The following is a 19,452-nucleotide window of genomic DNA, read 5'->3' on the forward strand; positions in this document are numbered from 1 at the left end:
CACCCAGCACTCCTACTCGGGTAAGCTGTGCTGCTGGGTGAGGAGCAGAGGGGCAGGCGAGAGTTGCCAGAGTAGCCGACTAGAGGAGGATAAACAGAGGAGAGAGGGCCCAGGGTGTATACAAGCCAAAGGGTTAAAAGTGAAGAAGCAAGCCCACCTGTGCGGGTGGAAACGCGTCTCCCCCTGTGGGAGTGGATCCGTGCCCAGGCGCAGGAGGCAGGAGCCCTGGAGCCCCAGGAACCTTCCGGTACTGAGTGATCTCATTTGCATTTCAAGTGGGCTTTTAAAACTGCTCAAAATTCCTTTAAACATCTCCTGGACAAAATTGGCCATTTGAGTCGCTGTCTTCAGAATAATGATTATTCTTAACGCCTGCTGAGTGGTCACAAAATATTGATTGGGAAGAGAAGTTTTATGTTTATCCCAAATGCTGACACAAAGCAGCCTTAATGGAAGCTTCTAAGATCCCAAATGGTGTAGTCACTCAGGATTTCCCAAACTGTAGTTTCTAAGAGATGATTCAGTGTTAAAGATAAGTTTATAGATATGCATTGCTTGCAGTTGATGAGAAAAGGTTTAGCTTTTTTTTTTTTTTTTTGTAAAAATATACTATTAATTCTTTGGGAATGTTTAGGATGTATTTTGAATATGCACGCCCCTCCCCAACTCCTCCCATAACCATCCTCTCTACTGTCCCACCCTTTCCCACTTTATATTGAGATTTCTTCCTTGTTTCTTTCTCCATTGAGTCCAGTTTGTGTTGCCCAGTTAGTCTTGGGAGTAGGCCCTGCCCTGCTGTGTGGTTGTCACATCATTATAGAAAGTGGACTCCCCCTCTCCTCGGACAATGGTGGGATTTCATGCCCACACCCCCCCCACCACCACCATGCTGGGATCTTGTCTGGCTGCAGCTTGCTCAGGTCTTATGCATGCTGTCACAATCACTGCGTGTTCATATGTGCAACTGCCCAGTTGTGTCTGGTAAACACTGTTTCCTTGATGTTACCAACCACCTCTGACTCTTGGAGTCTCTCCAGCCCCTCTTCTGAGAAGATCCGGAGCCTTGAGGGTTAGGGGTGTGATATGTATGTCCCATTTAGAGCTGAATACTCCACAGTCTCCGAGCTTGGTTAGGAATCTCTGTTAATAGTTATCTACCGGAAGCTTCTTTTATGAGGATTAAGCAATGCTCTAACCTATGGGTGTAGCAATATGTCATAAGAATCGTTTCATACTGTGTCCATTTAGCAGAATAATAGTGTGTTCACTCCTAGAGCCTGTGGCTTAAGCAGCCACAGGTGCTTGGCCCCTTTAACAGTGTCAGGTATGGGTTCCATCTCATGAAATGGGTCTCAGATACAATTTTTAAAGTAGTTGGTTACTCCTCTAACGTTTGTACCACCTTTGCACTAGTGGGCCTATCGTATCAGGCCAATGTTGTAGCTTACAGGGTTCTGAATGTACTCAATCTTGTCTAGCCTTGTAGGGATTTTTTTCAAGCCTTTGCTGTGTCAAAGTGCATCAGGAATCTGAGGATAGCAATTCACTTTCCCGTCTTTACCAGTTTCAACAGTTTATATGCTATTGTGAAACATGGTACTAGGGGAGAAGGCAGAGACTCAGGGTTTATTAAGAAATCTGAAATTTTGAAATTTATGCCCTAGCAATGCTGATGCATGCATGGGAAGCCCATATATGGCTGTTCTGTTGAACTTGTCCATATTGGGTTTCATGGCCTAAGCTGATGAAAATGACGGACCAGGTCTCTTCCTTCTCTTCCTCAAGAGGGCACCAGATGGTTGTGAGCCACCATCTGGTTGCTGGGAATTGAACACAGGACCTTTGGAAGAGCAGACAGTGTTCTTAACTGCTGAGCCATTGCTCCAGCCCAGGTTTTACTAAGACGTAAGATCAACTCATTGTAGCTTTGCTTATAGGAAGGAAGAAGTCTATCACAGATGATTTCATTTCCTGTTTCATTATAATCATAGAAAAGGCCAACGATATTGCAATGATTGACCATGACATACAACATTTAAATTGGGGGTGGGGGGAGTTACACAAGCAGGATCCTGAGTTTTATCCTATAAATATCAAACCACATTATTTAAATTACACCCACACAAAGTATTTTATTATTTATAATTATCCAGATATAACATGCATTTAAAACTTTGTTCTAAATCTTTAATTGTATCTTTATTACCTGATTCAGTGCTTGTTTCTTAAGGGAGTTCTGATTTATAAAACTAGTAAATCCAAGATGGTGGGAGGATGGCCTGGTAGCCTTGCAGTACTGCTCTTGGGCATGAGAACGTGAGGTCCACGTGTGCAGTGCCTTCCTCTGGCTTTCACCTTGCATGTAAGTCACTTAGGTTCTTTATTTGCAGAGGAAGAAAAGTATGCCTTCGTCAACTGGATAAACAAAGCCCTGGAGAATGACCCCGACTGCCGGCATGTCATCCCCATGAACCCCAACACCAATGATCTCTTCAACGCTGTAGGGGACGGCATAGTTCTTTGGTAAATGCAAGTTCCTTCTTAATTTCCAAAGGTCCCCCCCCCCTTTATTGACGTATCAGAAGCTGAATGTTTTTATTGTAGGCCATTTTTTTTTTGATGCTTGCGTATATGAGGTACTTTTATGGACTGTATTTGACAGGGGTACAGGGGAGCTAACTAACTTCAGAAACGACTTGTAGTGCAGTCTGTCAAACTGCTGTTGTCTTCATGGAGAGAAGGGACACCATGTATAAACATGAACTTGTGCATAAGCCAAGACACGGTGATGCCGGCCCAGAGCAGTAGCTTTTGGGGGTGTGCCACTCTGCTTCACCTGAGCATGGCCTGCCCCAGATGGACTGGGGAAGGAAGCAGAGCAGCGGAAGTTTATTTTAAATACACGAGTGTGCACATAGAGATACATGAGCATGTGTACACACATGACAAAGTTAGGAAAATATATGTTTCAAAGTAACTATAAAAGATAGCCTCCTGAGTAGCTGAGATTACGGGCCTGCACCACCAAGTCTGGCTTCCGTTTGGGGATTGGATTTTCATTTCCTTTCTTTAAATAAAACAGAAGCCACTAATGTCATTTATTTTCTCCGCCCTGTTGAAGATTAAGCAAACGATAACTTGAGCAAAATCAGGTTTTCATAAGCAACCGTCACTTGCTTGGATTTTTGATCAATGTATTGGATACTTAAGTGAGGAAAATTTATCACACATTGATCAAATGACTACAGAATGATAGGACAAGCCATTGCTTGTTTAGTTAAGTGTATTGATTAGATATCAGATAGAAATATTTACATAATGTAAACCCAGAAGTAGATCAGCAATCTCTTGCATGGTGGGGACAATTTACAAGGCTAAGAAACTCATGGGGGGGGGAAGGGTGGGTTGCTTTAACTACCTATCTTGAATTCAATGATGAGCTGAGGCAGTGGTTCTCAACCTGTGGGTCACAACTCCTTTGAGGGTTGCATATCAGATGTTTACAATACGGTTCATAACAGTAGCAAAATTACAGTTATGAAGAATTTAATGGTTGGGGTCAGCACAATATGAGGACCCTATAAGGGTCACAGCATCCGGAAGGTGGAGAAACCACTGTTCTATGGGAACCAGGGCACTCTGATAGCTTAGGTGAGTGAAAGAAGCTGGCCTTCGCTTCCTAGCTCACTGTGTTGTGATAGGTTCATGAACACTGCCAATCCCCACAGAGTCCAGATCCAATCACGATGGCGCAGCTCGTGCACGCTGTGGGGAAATGTGTTGCTGATATCCAGTTAAGGTCCTATTAGACCTTCAATCTCATCCCACTGGACTCGGCTACTCAGAGGGCTGCCTTCTTTAATTCCATCGTTTCTCTTGCAGTAAAATGATCAACCTGTCAGTGCCAGACACGATCGATGAGAGAACAATCAACAAAAAGAAGCTCACACCCTTCACCATTCAGGTTTGTCTCTCTACTGCTATGCAAACACGGGGTTCCGGCTTTGTATGAGCGCCCGCCATCACCGCTGAGTCAGCTTTACCCAAGTGCTCAGGCTTCCTTCCCCGCACTTAGGCCTTGGCTGATGGTTCTTACAGCCAGTGGATAGAAGGACGCATTTCTGGCTTGTGTTTATTGGTGGAGCAGTCAAGGGTGGAGCTGGGGTGTGTTAGCAGCTGGGTTTGTTTAGGCCACATAAGAATATGCTTCATGATGGCTGTAATTGTAACTCAAGCTTGCCTTACCGAATAGCCTTTGAATTGATGCTGAATAGACCGCATGAGTGGAAAAGACAAGCCTTTCTGAGCAGGGAAGGGATGGAAAAATGGGCTATGCTCTGGAGGACTCCCCGGTGCTGTGAACACAGCCAAGAGTGGAATAAATAGAACCTGCTTTCACCCTTCTGCTTCTTGATTAGCCAAACTAGTCGCCAGCAGAAGATAAGCTGGGTTTCTTTCTTGTATTCCAATATTTTAGCACTATTGTAATTCTCTAGCTCAGGAACCATGTCTGATACCTTAAATCATGAATAACAGGTTATCTCCTGTTTGGACGTAAGCAGTCCTGTGTACTTTTAAGATGTCTAACCAAGTTAGTAACAAGAGTTGAGCATATGAGAATGCACGTAATGTTAGATTTATGCATAATCTTGGCTATAGTAGGAACTGTCTTTATTCACTGTTCAGAATGGTTGGGAAGGACTTCTGGGGGAGTTTCTTCTTAATTTGCCATACACACCGCAAAAGCCTTTCTGCTCTCTGACACTGTCCAGAACAGAACATGAGAGATAGAACACTCCGACTATCCCAGCTGTATATGAGTTACCATAGATGCATGCATGGTTGGTATAGCAGCCTGGAACCTGCACACATAGGTGCATATGCAAGTTTGCTAGTTGTCATGGATACTCAGTAGCTTGTTTTTTGAAGAAAACAAACAAACGAACAAACCCATCAGTCTTTTCCAGGAATTTGATTTATATAATTTTCTTTCCATGACAGTAAATTTGCAAGTCAAAAGACCATTCTGTTGTTCTTTTTTATGACCCTAATTTACATCAACAATTATCTTCTTAGCCATAGGCAATGATAGGACAATGACTTTCTCCAGTTAATGGAGGTTCTGAATGTATAGGCTTCATCAAAGTGTAAAACAGACCAGCATAGGACTCGTTAATCTCCTGCCAGAATGGGTCCTCCACACTGGGTACTGGTTTGATTGAGTAGGCCCCTATATAAGCTCAGTGTGTGGGCTATTAGGTCCTTCCTCATTATTATTCCACCGCTTTTTCTCTGTGTTAAAACTAGTGAAGACCTTGCCTCTGGGTCTGAGAACTTTGCAGAAGGACAGCACTAGCTGTTGATAATCAATAATCTCTGGGCATTGTCAAAGTGAAGGAACCAAGCTTATATACTTTTTCTTCTTCAGGAAAACTTGAACTTGGCTCTGAACTCTGCCTCAGCCATTGGGTGCCATGTGGTTAATATAGGAGCTGAGGACCTGAAGGAGGGGAAGCCTTATTTGGTCCTGGGACTTTTGTGGCAAGTCATTAAGATTGGGTTGTTTGCTGACATCGAACTCAGCAGAAATGAAGGTAAGACAAAGTCTTGCGTGCTAAGATTTTCTGGCATGGCTTTCTAACATTGCCTGTGCTGGTGATTGGGGGAAGACATCAGGCATTCTCCAGCTGAGAAAACCACTCAGTAATACTGAGTGCGCGGAATTAAAGTAACAGACTCTTCTATCCATGCAAACCAGGCTTTTATGATGTCAGTGCAAAGGCTTTTTTAGAGACCACAGACCGGCAATAGCGCTTTGTTTAGAATATAGAGCTTGGCCTGGTTGGAACCCTCACCTCAGAGGCTGCTTTACCAGTAGCTCGAATGGTCTACCGGGGCTTCACAGTAAACAGACTGAGTTTTGATACATATTTTGTAAAGACTAATCACATTCAAATACTTTAGCAAATGCACCAGATTGGGTGAGATTGATCTATTTCTTATTGACTACCAAGGAAGCTGTAGGTTGTGTTTATACAGGGTAGATGAGTCTAGAGCCCTCAGGTAAACAGGAGGGCGAAGTCTGTCATACTGTAGCACATGTTGCTAACTTGCCCAAAGAGGCTTTGGATACTGTTACTGCCGCCCTGAGAGAACCAAGTAGCTCTATAAATTGATGGGGGACTCGTTTGCCTGATTAGAGTAATCACATCGCTGCGTCTAGTGTGATCAGTACATGAAAACACCATATTATGTACCTTAAATACACACAATACATCTTCAGAAACCACATTAGAGCTTTGAAATTCTGAACTAAAGCCAGGCCTAATGGCACTGACTACAGACCCAGCTACTTGGGAGGCAGAGGCAGGAAGATGACAAGCTTAACGCCTGCCTAGATTTTTTAGAGTGAACTTAAGGGTGACTAAATGAGACCCTGGTTATTTGCTCAGGGCCGTAGGTTCAACCCCCAGCGCTGGGGAAGAAGAAAGGAAAGGGGGAAATTTTGAACAAGGTACATAAGCAATGATAGCCCAGTTGAGTTCTCAGCCGTGGACCTTGACAAGTGCCACACAAAACTCATGTTTCAAAAAATTTCGGGTACCACCATTCTCACCATTCTGAAATCTATAGCTAAATTATAATCTTCAGTTATACATATTTAATTTTTCAAATTAATTAATTAATTATCTTTAAGCATGTCAGTATTTTGTATGTAGGTATACTACATGCATGCCTGGTGCCTCTGGAGAACAGAAGAGGATGTTGGGTCCCCTGGGACTGAGGTTATAGATGGTTGTGAGTCATCATGTGGATGCTGTGGAAGAGCAGCCAGGTTCTTAACTGCTGAGCCATCTCTTCAGCCCCAACTATGCATATATTTTAAATCAAATTATAACAAGCAGTAAAAATGTTGAGATATCACTTTAAAACCCAAATACTAAGCATTATATTTAAAAAGCAAAAAAAAAAATATATAGCAAATAGGAATCGTAGAACTCAAGAGAAAGAATATTGATTTGCAAAATCGAATCAACTAAATTTAAACACAACCAGGCAGAAACTATTTATTCTTCTGGGGAAACGCAGAGGAAAGTTGGTTGCGTTGTTGCATTGCTATAATTATACAGGTAAGCTTTGGACTATAAAACGCCGATGGGAATAGAAAAGAGAACATTGTCATGATTGCAAAATCGACCTCTTAAAAGCAGAAGTGTCACTGTGATATGAAGTGTGGTCCAGCAGACCCAACAGAGCACTTCCAGCACGCCACCTAGCTTACCTTTGTGCTATAACTAGTGCTCATAGGCAAAGGCTTGAGATTCCTTGGTCCTTATCTTTCCTAACTAAAAAATGGGGATAACAAGTTAGCTTGCATTAATGCACCCCTTTTAGGAAGTATAAGTGAGTTGTTTCCTTCATGGGCAGGGCTGTAAGACATTGCACCCAAAGGGACGATGCTGCCCTTTGCTCTTCCAACAGGGCTCCACGTCAGGCACAACAAATGCCCCCAAACATCCTTGTGTTTATTTTATTATTATGTGTGTGTCTCCAGCTCTGATCGCCCTTCTGAGAGAAGGAGAGAGCCTAGAGGACTTGATGAAGCTGTCTCCCGAAGACCTGCTGCTGCGGTGGGCTAACTACCACCTGGAAAACGCAGGTTGCACCAAAATCGCCAATTTCAGCACTGACATCAAGGTAGGGGCACTCTGCTGAACGTGCCTACTGCAATGGAGGGGAGGTGTGGAGTTAGCAGAGAAAGGGCAGATGCTGGGCCTTGTGTCTTAGCAGCCTGGGTTAGTGTGGTTCTGTTTGCAGCCACTCACCATCCCCCAGAGCCAATCTGCAGCTCTAGTTCCGGGTCACACACGCACATATCTGCCCTGAGCCCTTGTGCAGCTAGCTTCAAAGGGAGATGAGTCTCACTGTGAATTTCAGTGTCAGGAAGGAGATCATCAGGAATGCAGGGTGCTGCAAGGGCAATACTACTTTTAGGTGAAGAGGGTATGTGTGGGGACTGGAGAGATGGCTCTTATCGTGAGGACCAGAGTGTAGATCGAGCACTCATGTGACAAGCCTGATATCCCGTAAGCCTTTGTAACTCCAGCTACAAGAAAGCCAATGCCCACTTCTGACCTCGGTGTTTGAACAGGCAGGGGGACTGTACACCTGCACACACATGAGCATTCCCTTGTGCAGATACATATGCATGCACATGTCTGAACACATGCAAATAAATAAATCATAGAAAAGAAAGTGTATGTAAGAGTTTGATGTCTCTTGCTTTATACGTGGCGCCATCCTAAAGGGGTTCCTTTTCACAGAGTTAAGTGAAGATGTTTTTCTGATCACTAATAATAGTATTAAGTAATCGTAAGCAAGTACAGTGTTTGCTACAATGCCAGGCGTTGCTAGGTGCTTTTGTGGTTGACTCACTGAATCCTTACCACAAGCCCTAAGGTAAGAATGTCACAAATATGGAAACAAAGAAATAAGAGATCCATAAAAGAACGGCCAGGAAGGCCGACATGTGGTCTTCAACTTTATGAAAAATTCTTTATTAAGGTGAGAGGAAATAGTTGTAACTGGAGACAGATGGACTAGGGTGACAAGCACCTAAGGAACAGCTAAGGAGGATTAGAGTCCCCAGAGCAACAGCGAGACATGGGCTACCAACGTTAGGCAAGATTCCTGTGTCTACTCTCTCAAATGTGAAGAGCCAGAGGAAAGGTCACATGACCTACCAAGAATCCGCCAGGCTTATAATTGAGTACCAGCAGCTTCTGACAACTGCACCACGTGGGCTGACCTGGTATGTTCAGAACTTGGCATTTGTCAGGCACAGGGCCAATCAGAGTAAAGCATATAGCGGAGCAGCCCCTCCCCCACCCCCAGGCACTCAGCTAGGCACACTGGTGAACCATCTTCAGGCAGCACTAGCCAAAGTGGGGCTCACAGGGGCCAGACAACACGTCCTATCCGTGCTCAATAGTTCTGCCCTGTTATGTTGGAGAACTATGTACCCTAAGTTATGATCTCAGTCATGAATGGGCCTGATTTACACTCACCGAAAGGCTATGTTCTTAACTAACCATTTTGGACTTTGGGAAAGTCAATAGGGCATTTACACAGGGCTTGTAAACGTATGTGTGTAGGGGAGCTGCTATAATACATGTGTCTGAGGTGTGTACCCCAGTTAAAAACAGTGGTGCAACTCCTGAGTTTTCAGTATTTAAGCTAAATTAAAAGGCTTTCAAATTATCTGAACAGATGGAGTGAAATTCTATATGCTTCCATTGACTGAGCATAAATCTGTATTTTTAAGATCATGACCCTGAAAATTTTATTTGTCAATAATCATATTAAGAATTCACGCCTAGCCCAATTCCTTATAACCAAGATTACCTGTAGTTTATAGCTTATAGAAAGACATGAGATGCTCTTACCCTGGAGATAGCTTTCCTTCTACTCAGAAACTATTTATTGCCTGCGACCCCAACACTTAGGAAGCTGCAGGAGGAGAACCACAAGTTCAAGGCCAGCCAGCTCCAAATGCATGATGAAACTCTGTCTCATAAAATAAAATTTAAAAAAAATCAATCAAAATGGCTCAACAGATAAACGTATTCTGTTAAGGCTGAGAACTGGAGTAGAGTCCTCAGGACCCACGCGGTGGGAGGAGAGAACAGACCGGAAGCTGTCTTCTGACCTTCGCACACACTTGCCCCTCCACATACACATGTAAATAAATCGTAATTTGAAAAAGCAACAACACAAGACAGCTTGCTAATGTGTTAATCGTCTGTCTTTGAATTTTCTCCTTTGCTGATTGTCCGTTTGAATGTATTTTAAACTCTGCTTTAAACTTCTGCTTCCTTTTTCTCTGTCGCTTTTTTTAATTAACCCTTAGCTGACTGACTTCTACAACAGTATAAAGGTATATACATATTTTCCTGTATATAATTTAATTCGTGTAAATAAACTGTTTCTCCCCCCTGAGGACAACAGAACCTTTGTGTTGCCTTTTATGTTGGCCCTGTATTTTCTTTATTGCTAGACTCCTTTAAAGAGAAAGAAATATAATATGCAACTGAACAGCATGGACATTCTAGAGAGTTAATATTTCTAGGTCAGTTAATTGTTACATTCCTGAATGACAGGAATAAGAAATACGATGTTTGTTTTTAGGAGATGGTTGTTGTGTTAAGTGTGCAGTTAACTTCACTTTTTTACATTGTAATTTCTTAACCTTTTCTCAGGACTCGAAGGCGTATTACCACCTGCTTGAGCAGGTGGCTCCCAAAGGAGACGAAGAAGGAATCCCCGCTGTCGTGATTGACATGTCTGGGCTGAGGGTAAGGCTGTGCCACTGTCTTCAAAGGATACCATAGTCTCGGTGTTGACTGCTCCTGTGGGTCACCTTGGCCCCTGCTCTGCTTAAGTGCCTGTTAAACTATTGAACACTGTTAGTAATTTTTGATAATATTATGGAAAACTGAATCGGGGCATGAATCGCCAGGGCAAGAATAGTTACTAATGCAGTGACATGTGCCACACAGAATGTTTTATTTTATTTTATTTTTTTTTTTTCGAGACAGGGTTTCTCTATAGCTTTGGAGCCTGTCCTGGAACTCCCTTGGTAGACCAGGCTGGCCTCTAACTCACAGAGATCCGCCTGCCTCTGCCTCCCGAGTGCTGGGATTAAAGGCGTGCGCCACCACCGCCCGGCCACAGAACGTTTTATATGCCCATCATTCCAAAGGCACAACAACACCAACCTGGGTCTAAATAGTAAGGTGTTCTTTTTATTTTGTATTTTTATTCTCAATCGATGAATAATAACCATTAATTTATGGGCTATGGCAATATATGCTGTCTTAGGTTCCTGTTGGTATGATGGAACATTCTGACAAGAAGAAACTCGGGGAGGAAAGGGTTTATTTGGCTCACAGTTCCCGATCACAGTCATCACTGAGGAAAGTCAGGGTAGGAGCTGAAGCGGAAGGCATGGAGGAACGCTGCTTACTGCCTTGCTCCGCCTGTCTTCTTAGACAAGCTATCAGAGCCTCCTGCCCAGGGGTGGCACTCTCTGTCGTGACCGGGCTACCGGACTAGGGGAAGTGCCATGTCAATCAAAGCTAGAAAATGCTCTGCAGACTTGCCTACAGGGTAATCCGATGGCGGCCTTTTCTCAGTTGAGATTCCTCTTCTCAGGTGACATTAGCTCGAGTCAAGCTAACAGAAAGACAGCTGATCGGGACGGACGCCTTGGGTGATAATCCATTCAAAAGACAGTTCTCCAAGGGATTTTGTTGCTGTCAGTGGTTTTCGTTGTTTTGTTTTCATTTGTGTTTTGCAGTGCTTGGGAAAGAGCTCTGGGCTTCACGCACATGAGCAAGCTCTCCACCACTGACCCGTAGCTCACGCCCTTTGGTTTTAGCTAGAACTCTGATTCTCGCGCATTGCCTTGTCTGTTAACATGCCTCCTCTAACGTCACTGGGACTAAAGCCAATGAGTTAGCATTGGATCTCTGAAGGAGAGATGAAGTGACCGCAAACAAGGACTGGTGGGCATGAGATGAGCTTGTCACCTACTGAAGCAGCAGCCTGGGAAATAATTCTGATGTGAGGTTTTGCTCTGTGAAAGGAGGCGGTGCCATGGACTTCACAAAGAGTGGCTCATCCTCTAGACGGTTGGACATCGTTTTAAGAGTCTGATTACAAATGATGGGAATTGTCCTCCCTCGCCTGTTCTTGGGCTGCGGTCCTCAGCTGGGAACTCGCCAAAGCCAAGTTATTTACCAATGGTGGTGTGGAGGCCGACCCTTACTTTGGGTTTTAACCAACCTAGTGTGGCAAAAGTAATGGTATCCATCAGACATTCTTAATGTATGGCTGAAAATGTCTTCTCTGAAGTAGAAACAGGAACATAAATTATTACCTAATAAACTTTCAATAGCGCAAATTCTCATAAAGTCTGTGCAAAAAGCTACTACAAAAGGAAGCCTAGCAACTGAGAATAGTTTAGGGTCGTGTAAAGGATGTCAGATTTTCCTGCAGTTCCCTTTAAAAATGCAACCAGCTGTTCATCTGAACTTGTTAAACAATGAGGAGCCCTTGGTCTCAGTTACGGACCCTGTGACTTAGTGACTTGCGTGCATGTGGTATATGTAATAGGGACCTGCCCGTGTTAGCACTTGTCGCATTAATGAGACCCTACTACTTCTTCATGTTATACATGCCCAGATGTGTATGGATCCTTGACCCAGCCTCTTGATATCCTTTTCATTGCAGGAGAAGGATGACATCCAGAGGGCAGAGTGCATGCTGCAGCAGGCGGAGAGGCTGGGCTGCCGGCAGTTTGTCACAGCCACCGATGTTGTCCGAGGGAACCCCAAGTTGAACCTGGCTTTCATTGCCAACCTCTTTAACAAATACCCTGCCTTGCACAAACCAGAGAACCAGGACATTGACTGGGGGGCTCTGGAAGGTAACTATAATGTTAGCTGCTTAACGTGTTTAAGAAAAAAAAGGCTCATAGTTTTGGTTAAATGGCAACTCAAAACCAGCCCTGAAGCAAAGGCGAACCCAGCACATACACAAGCAGGCCATCAATTCTCCAATGTACAGCAAAGAGGATGAATTAATCAGGTCAATTATAGCCAAGCAGCAATAATCAAATACAATTCTATCACTGCCATTATACACAGGCATCATTCATTATCAGAATTAACTGTTTTAGGGAAGACAATATATTTAGTTATTGAATGAGATAAATTGTAAGCTCCAGAACCGTAATGTATGTACTTCATGGACTGGGTTAATTTCTGAGGCAAGAAATGGCCACCACTGGCCATCTGAAGTGATATGTAACTTGCACTAGGATGTGGCTCCTTATGTTTTCACTTCTACTTTGTTCGTTATGAGGTCCTTAGGACACAGAAGAGTCTTTTGAAGCAGAATCCTGACCGTCCCATTTTACAGATGAAAGCCCTGATATAGAATGGCAGGCCGTTTCAGTCAGCCCAGCGTCTACCAGCCAATGATCCCAGAGATATTTACTGATCCTTTAAAAAACATAAGCTAATCTCTGCATTGTTGTAAAAATTAGTATGGAATGAATGTTATTAACTCAAGGAAATCCAGGCTGTTTTTGTCTAAGGCCTTTCCAATGTGCTTCCGTCTCGTTACCGATACGGTAGCGTCCGTATCCAACCCTGCCACTTCGGAGAAGCCGTGGCTTGGTGCATTTGTCCTGATCTTAACTCTGTGCATCAGACGGACTTGCTGTGCATTTCTGGCTGCCACTTCGGCACTACAGTTTGGGTTTCCCCAGTAAAGCACATCCAGGGCAGAACTGATCGCTTCTCATCTCCATTGCCTTCCCCACGTCCTGTCTGATCTTCTCCCCCCTAGTGAGTCTCATTTAGGTTCGGCAATCCCGTTTTTTCTTTGTTTTTATTTTGGTCACCAAAACTAATGGTCTTGAGTTTTGCTAAGATACCTTTCTGCCCTTCCCTCTTAATCTAGTATGTAAATAGCTACCAATATTTCTTTGTTTGAAATGCCTTCTAGGAAACCTTTTCCCTTTCTGTTCTTCTGGGCTCATTGTCTCACACACCAGTTATCTTAGTCGATCTTAGGGGCCGGTTCCTCCACTCATCACACAGTTAAATGTGCCCCACACACCAACCCCAAACGCGATCCCTTCTGCATGTCTGATGTAAATGCGTATCACCCTTCAGTCATCCTGCGCACCGCTGGCAGACACATCTGGCATAGCTTTCATGATATCTCTGCCTTGCCCGAGAATTTATTACAGCCATCAAACAGAAGAACCGACAATGACTGGCGCTGTATAATATATCAGCGTAAGCCTGCTACTCTGCCTGCACAGATTCCCAGTCCCGGCTGCAGCCTCTAGACAGTCTTAGCTCTGTAGCTACACTGCATAGATCCCCGACACTTCACTTCCCAGTGTTCTGAGCAGAGAGCTTGCCTATTGCTCCCTCTGTGCTCAGGGTTACACCCTTCCTACTCTTACCTCTTCCTGTCTTTCAAACGCTCTCCTCTCCCCCTCATTCCCAGGCAGTGAAGTTTCAGCTCCATGCTTCCAAATCTGAACTATGTGGTCCTTTCCCCTGTCTCACCTAGAATGGCAAACATATCTATTTGCCTTCTCCCTCGGTACATCCAGCTGACTCTATGGACCCTGCTCGGTGATGCTAAATCTTGTTAGATGCTATAAAAATGCTTGTAGAAATTAAATGGGGAAAATTAGAGTATCAGCCTTCCTCTAGTAGTGTCTGTTTTCTTCTGTACCTTTCATCTGTATTCTATCCACTGTAGATAAACTCAGATTATAAGCAAGAACTGTCCTATGGCATATATATATATATATATATATATATATATATATATATATATATATATTAACCAGCCTTCACTCACCTAGGTGAGACGAGGGAAGAGCGGACATTCAGGAACTGGATGAACTCATTGGGAATCAACCCTCGAGTCAATCATTTGTACAGGTAGGAGGAGCTGGGGGACTCATCCTTGATCTGTAACACAGAGACTCTGAAAGAGTACAGGATCCCACCCACCGTACTCCTGTGGTGTGTGGCTTTTTCCCGGATGTGTACCTTGATGGGATACAGGAGTGGTGCTGTGACCTCCTCCACTGAGAAGCTCACACCCATGGATCAGTTTTCACTGAATTTAATACAAAAATTATACCTCAGCAAAACAATTATCTTGATGTGTGTCATAAGCCCATCATCTTCTCGGGAGCAGGCTAAGCAGAGTGTTAAGTTCACAGTAAAGTATCCCCTGTGCCGCGGCTAAAGCCGTGTTTCTTTTCCTGCCTCAAGGCAGTTTGTGTCCATGGAAAGGGGGTGGGGAGAGTAAACCTAGGTCTCTGAATCGCAGTTTCTGCATCTTTAGAGGTGGAGCTACTCCTACCACGCTTCCAGGGTCCCTGGGAATGTTGCCGGAACTAAGTGACTCACATATTGTAATCCCCAGCAAAATGCTGGGTCTCTGACAATTCTTTGTGTTTGTTTGTGTTCAGTGACTTATCGGATTCCCTGGTCATCTTCCAGCTCTATGAAAAGATCAAAGTCCCTGTTGACTGGAACAGAGTAAACAAGCCTCCGTACCCTAAGCTGGGGGGCAATATGAAAAAGGTAAACAATGAGTTTTCCGCTGGGCCAGGAGATGGGGGGGGGGCGTTAGCCTGCAAAAGCCCTTTGTGAACACTCTACCAGGCAGCCAAGCTTCCTCGAGTGTGTAGCGGGGACTAAATAATAGAGCAGCCACCAGAGGTCCTATGAATTCTTCCATCACAATAAACCTGCCCTTGCAGCCGATTGCTCTTTATGATTCATGTTGGACGTCGCTGAGTATTATCATGAACATTCTCCAGTTAAGGTAGTCAGAGAAAGCAAAGCCACGGGGTCTCTCCACCGCCTTGCAAGATCTTCATTCTGCTTTTCTAAAGAATTGGAGCTTTGTGCTCACAGCTTGGCTGGCACAGTTTATCTGCTGTCAACATGGTGGGAACATTGTTTTGTAAGGATAGGATTGACACAGTCACTTCCCACCATCCCTCCTCTCTGTGACTCTTTCTGTATTTATTTATTGTGTGTGTGTTTGTGTGTGCGCATGTGCCTGTATGTGGGGTGCACACACATACGCACATGTGCTACAGCACGCGTGCGCGCACATGGATGAGAGAGGACAACTTTCAGGATAATCGGTTCTCTCCTCCTACCATGTGGGTTCCGAGGATCGAACCCGGCAAATTCATTTACCCTCTGAGCCATCCTACTTGCCGTCTGTGGTCCTTCACCATCCACTAGTAGCCGCTGGAATATCTATCTGTCTTCCACGTCTATCCACCGTGTGTCCGTAAGACGGAGAGTATACATTTTTCCTCTCCATTTATCTCCAAAAGTCCAGCTATTTTAGAAATATCACAGACAGATAACTGAGGACGGCTCGCTGTGTGCTGTGAATGCTCATGAAAATGCTCAAGACAGTAAATTTCTTCTCGTTTCACACTTGGGTACTTTTGGTGGCACTGAGGAGTTATACTTACGGATGGAAATCTCTTTAGTTAATGTAGATTGTAGTAGTGCAGAATCCAGTTGATATTTGTGATTACACAGGTTTGATGTTATTGACTTTGTATCTTTATTTTTTACCATTTTCCTGAGGCTTATGATCACCAAGATGATGCCGTAAGTTGTTAAGTTGTTTTCTCTCTGCCTCGCTACCAGCTTGAGAACTGTAATTACGCCGTGGAACTGGGGAAGAATCAGGCTAAGTTCTCCCTCGTTGGCATCGCAGGACAAGATCTCAACGAAGGGAACCACACTCTCACACTGGCGTTGGTGTGGCAGCTCATGAGAAGGTAATACCATCCACAGGGATGAGTGAGATCTTCGTGAATGGGTTATTCATCTGGAAACATAGAAATTTCAGGGAAGCGATTGAATTCGGTAAAGCTATAACCCAAGGTTAGTAACTAAGGAAGTGCCTTTTGTTTTTCTGCTACATTTTTTCTTCCCGATTTTGCTTTTTGTTTGCGTTCTTATGAAAACCTATAGTTAGGTTCATTTGTATTTTAGGTTATTGTTTCACCTGAATAAATCATACTTTTATCTTATTACAGAGTGACCTTCTGTGTGCCTGGTCATATTGAGCTTTTTCTGCCTGTTATTAATATAGTCCACCACTACCTCCTCTTGGCTGACACATCTTCTCCCGTCCCTTTACCTTCAACTGATTTTGTGTCAATAACAGTGAATTCCTTTCCTATAGGTTTCAATCTCTACCTTAGAACTTTCTCTTATATCTGTAATCTTTCTAATAGTACAGGTCTATTGATCATGAATTGTTTAAGTTTTTATATACCAAAACAGCCTTACTTGCTTTTTTATTCTTGAAATATATCTTCTCTGAATGTAGAATTGTATATTAGTGTATTTTTCTTCTACTACTTTGAAATTAACGTTCACTGAAGGAGGAAAGCCTTTTGTGAGCCTCATCTTTGCTCCTCTGTATGTGATAATGATAGATTTTTCCATGGGGCTCTTGTAAGATGTCTCTTTCTCACCAGTTTGAAATAATTTGATTATGTATGTTGTGCAAAGTTGTTTCTTACATTTTAAGGTCCTTGAATTCTTGGACGGTCCTGGTCTAACTTTGCATCAAACTTTTAGTTTTTAATTTCCTTAATTATTTGTTCTGTGTTCACTCCCACCCGTTGGAGAAACCCTGAAGTGGGTTTGTGGATGTTGTGTTGGCTGTCTTCAGTCACATGGGGCCAAAGGCGGGACACACTTGACTGAAAGTTCCCGAGGGCCAGTCTCACCAATATATAGTTTCAAGAACTATTTCTAAATGACATTCGCTGTCTTTCATATATCTGGGGGAGGTGCTGATGGTTTGAAAGCAAAAGTCCTTTTTAGTGTTATAACTACATTTTCTCATGGGCTGCAATATAGGATAATATTTATATGTTTTAATTTAATGATAAGAAAACTTAATCAAACCCTATTCTATTGTGAACTTTATACTATCTAAAAACGCACCCTGTATTGTGCTATTTGTCCTAGCAGTGTTATTTATGGTCAGGACTGGTCTGGATGTTGACTTCTTCCATACAGAATTGACAGAAAGGACCACACAGATTGCCACAGTAGCAAGAAAACTTATTTTAAAAATGAACGATAGTATAGACCAGAAAGAATTATGAGAATTCTATGCTGAGAGTGAGAGAGGTCCCATGACTGAGAACCCTCAAAGGGCCTGATTACTATTTGGGTCTTCCTTGGGGGACACAGGAGTAAGAGTTTGGTTACTAGGGGCCAAATTTGAGTAGGTCTCTATTTTGATTGACAGATTTAAGTTATGTAAGGTTTGTGCTTGTTTGTTTTTTACTGCACGTGCTATGCCCCTTCCCATCTGCATCTTATTTTAATCCTATGTGTACCCAGTTATGCATAGGCCTAAAAGACAACTAGGAGAGCCTCCCTAGATGTTGACATGAGGACACAGTGTGTCTTATTGCAGGCATGCCCAGACCCGATCTAAACCACGTTGTCTTACCCAGACATAATGGCGTATGAGTGAAGGGGGTTTATCTGTTTTTCACTGTCAAAGGAAGGGGAAACTTAGCCATTGTTCAGGGATGGGTGAGCACTCAGCCCAGTACAGGTGGGGTCCTGGATCACTAACAGATTGCTAGCTGCCTTGTGTGGGTGAGGTGTGTGTGTGTAATGCACTGGTAAGGTCTCAGACTGCCAAGTGCATTCTTAGGAGGGGGCCGTGTTCATAGCTCAGACCAAGGGGTGCTCCAGGTTGCCAAATTATTCCCCATGCTTACCTGCTTCAGAAGTTTCAATCATATGTGGCCTTTCTACGGGGCTGGTTTGTAGATGAGGTCAGGCCTTTCCGTGACAGTTCTCACAAACGTTTATTGCCCAAGATTCCTGCATACACGGAAGTGGACAGAGAAACACATTACTGCTGAAGGAGGAAAAATGGCTGGTGATTGTGTAAACGGTACCAGGAGGGATTTGTTTCTCCTTTGTTTTCCTTCCTTTTTTCCCCCTCAGCCTGCCACAGAGTTAACAGATCTATTCAATTTGCATCCAGTTCTAAGGAGAATTTATTTCACTTGGATTGCACAGATTCGCTAATTTGGCCATTTATCAGGACAATAAATGACATGTCACTTTTTTTTCCCCTCCAAAAACAAATGAGGGTTGTACGCTTCGGCCTCCCTTTCCCCCTTCAGGAGCGTGGAGATCATTCTAAGATTGGAGACAGCTGGTAAATAAGGCACACGTTAGGAGACAGAAGCTAAAAACAAGGAAACTGCCAGCAGGTGGCAACGGCAGAGCGAGGCAGGAGAACAGACGCAAAGGCGGGCGAGACAGAATACAGTCAAACAGGCTGTGGGGGGTGACGTTGGACCAGGTCCTCACCCAAAAAAACACCAGGCTTGTCCCTCTTATCACATGCTGAATAGATGAGTGTTGAGCATGGGAAGGCAGGAGAGAGAGAGAGAGCAAGCCAGGGATATTCCATCTTCCCTGGCCTCTCAGATCACCCCCCCCCCCCATCTATCCTCTTGTTGAGTGAGGCACTGGCTGGACCTGGAGCTCATGTTGCTGCTTCATTTGGGCAAAAGACTTTTCAGTCCAGTGTGCGTTGCAAGTATTGAGATCTTGTCAGCAACGGTTCAGCGAAAAACACAGTCACTTGCGTGCTATTAAAGGGTAATGACCTCCTAAGGGGAAAATCTAGGTGGGCACAGGCCATTCATTGGTTTTATTAAAGAAAAGTGTGTGTGTGTGTGTGTGTGTGTGTGTGTGTGTGTGTGTGTGTGTGTATCTGGGTGAGTGTCTATGTGCTTGTGTGAAGTGTAGTGTAGACCTG

General features: G+C 43.8%; 1 protein-coding gene across 1 annotated transcript in view; it reads left to right on the forward strand.

The window, feature by feature from the left end:
• Lcp1 (lymphocyte cytosolic protein 1) overlaps positions 1-19,452 on the forward strand; it is a 96,836-nt gene that overhangs the window by 70,020 nt on the left and 7,364 nt on the right. The window contains exons 7-17 of the mRNA XM_026783173.1: positions 2,391-2,523; positions 3,883-3,964; positions 5,429-5,594; positions 7,556-7,698; positions 9,911-9,937; positions 10,260-10,355; positions 12,295-12,490; positions 14,456-14,534; positions 15,074-15,188; positions 16,284-16,417; positions 18,809-18,843. Coding sequence (XP_026638974.1) covers positions 2,391-2,523; positions 3,883-3,964; positions 5,429-5,594; positions 7,556-7,698; positions 9,911-9,937; positions 10,260-10,355; positions 12,295-12,490; positions 14,456-14,534; positions 15,074-15,188; positions 16,284-16,417; positions 18,809-18,843 — 1,206 coding nt within the window. The remainder of the gene's footprint in view (positions 1-2,390; positions 2,524-3,882; positions 3,965-5,428; positions 5,595-7,555; positions 7,699-9,910; positions 9,938-10,259; positions 10,356-12,294; positions 12,491-14,455; positions 14,535-15,073; positions 15,189-16,283; positions 16,418-18,808; positions 18,844-19,452) is intronic.

The sequence above is a fragment of the Microtus ochrogaster genome, chromosome 17 (genome assembly GCF_000317375.1).
Source record: "Microtus ochrogaster isolate Prairie Vole_2 chromosome 17, MicOch1.0, whole genome shotgun sequence".
NCBI lineage: Eukaryota > Metazoa > Chordata > Mammalia > Rodentia > Cricetidae > Microtus > Microtus ochrogaster.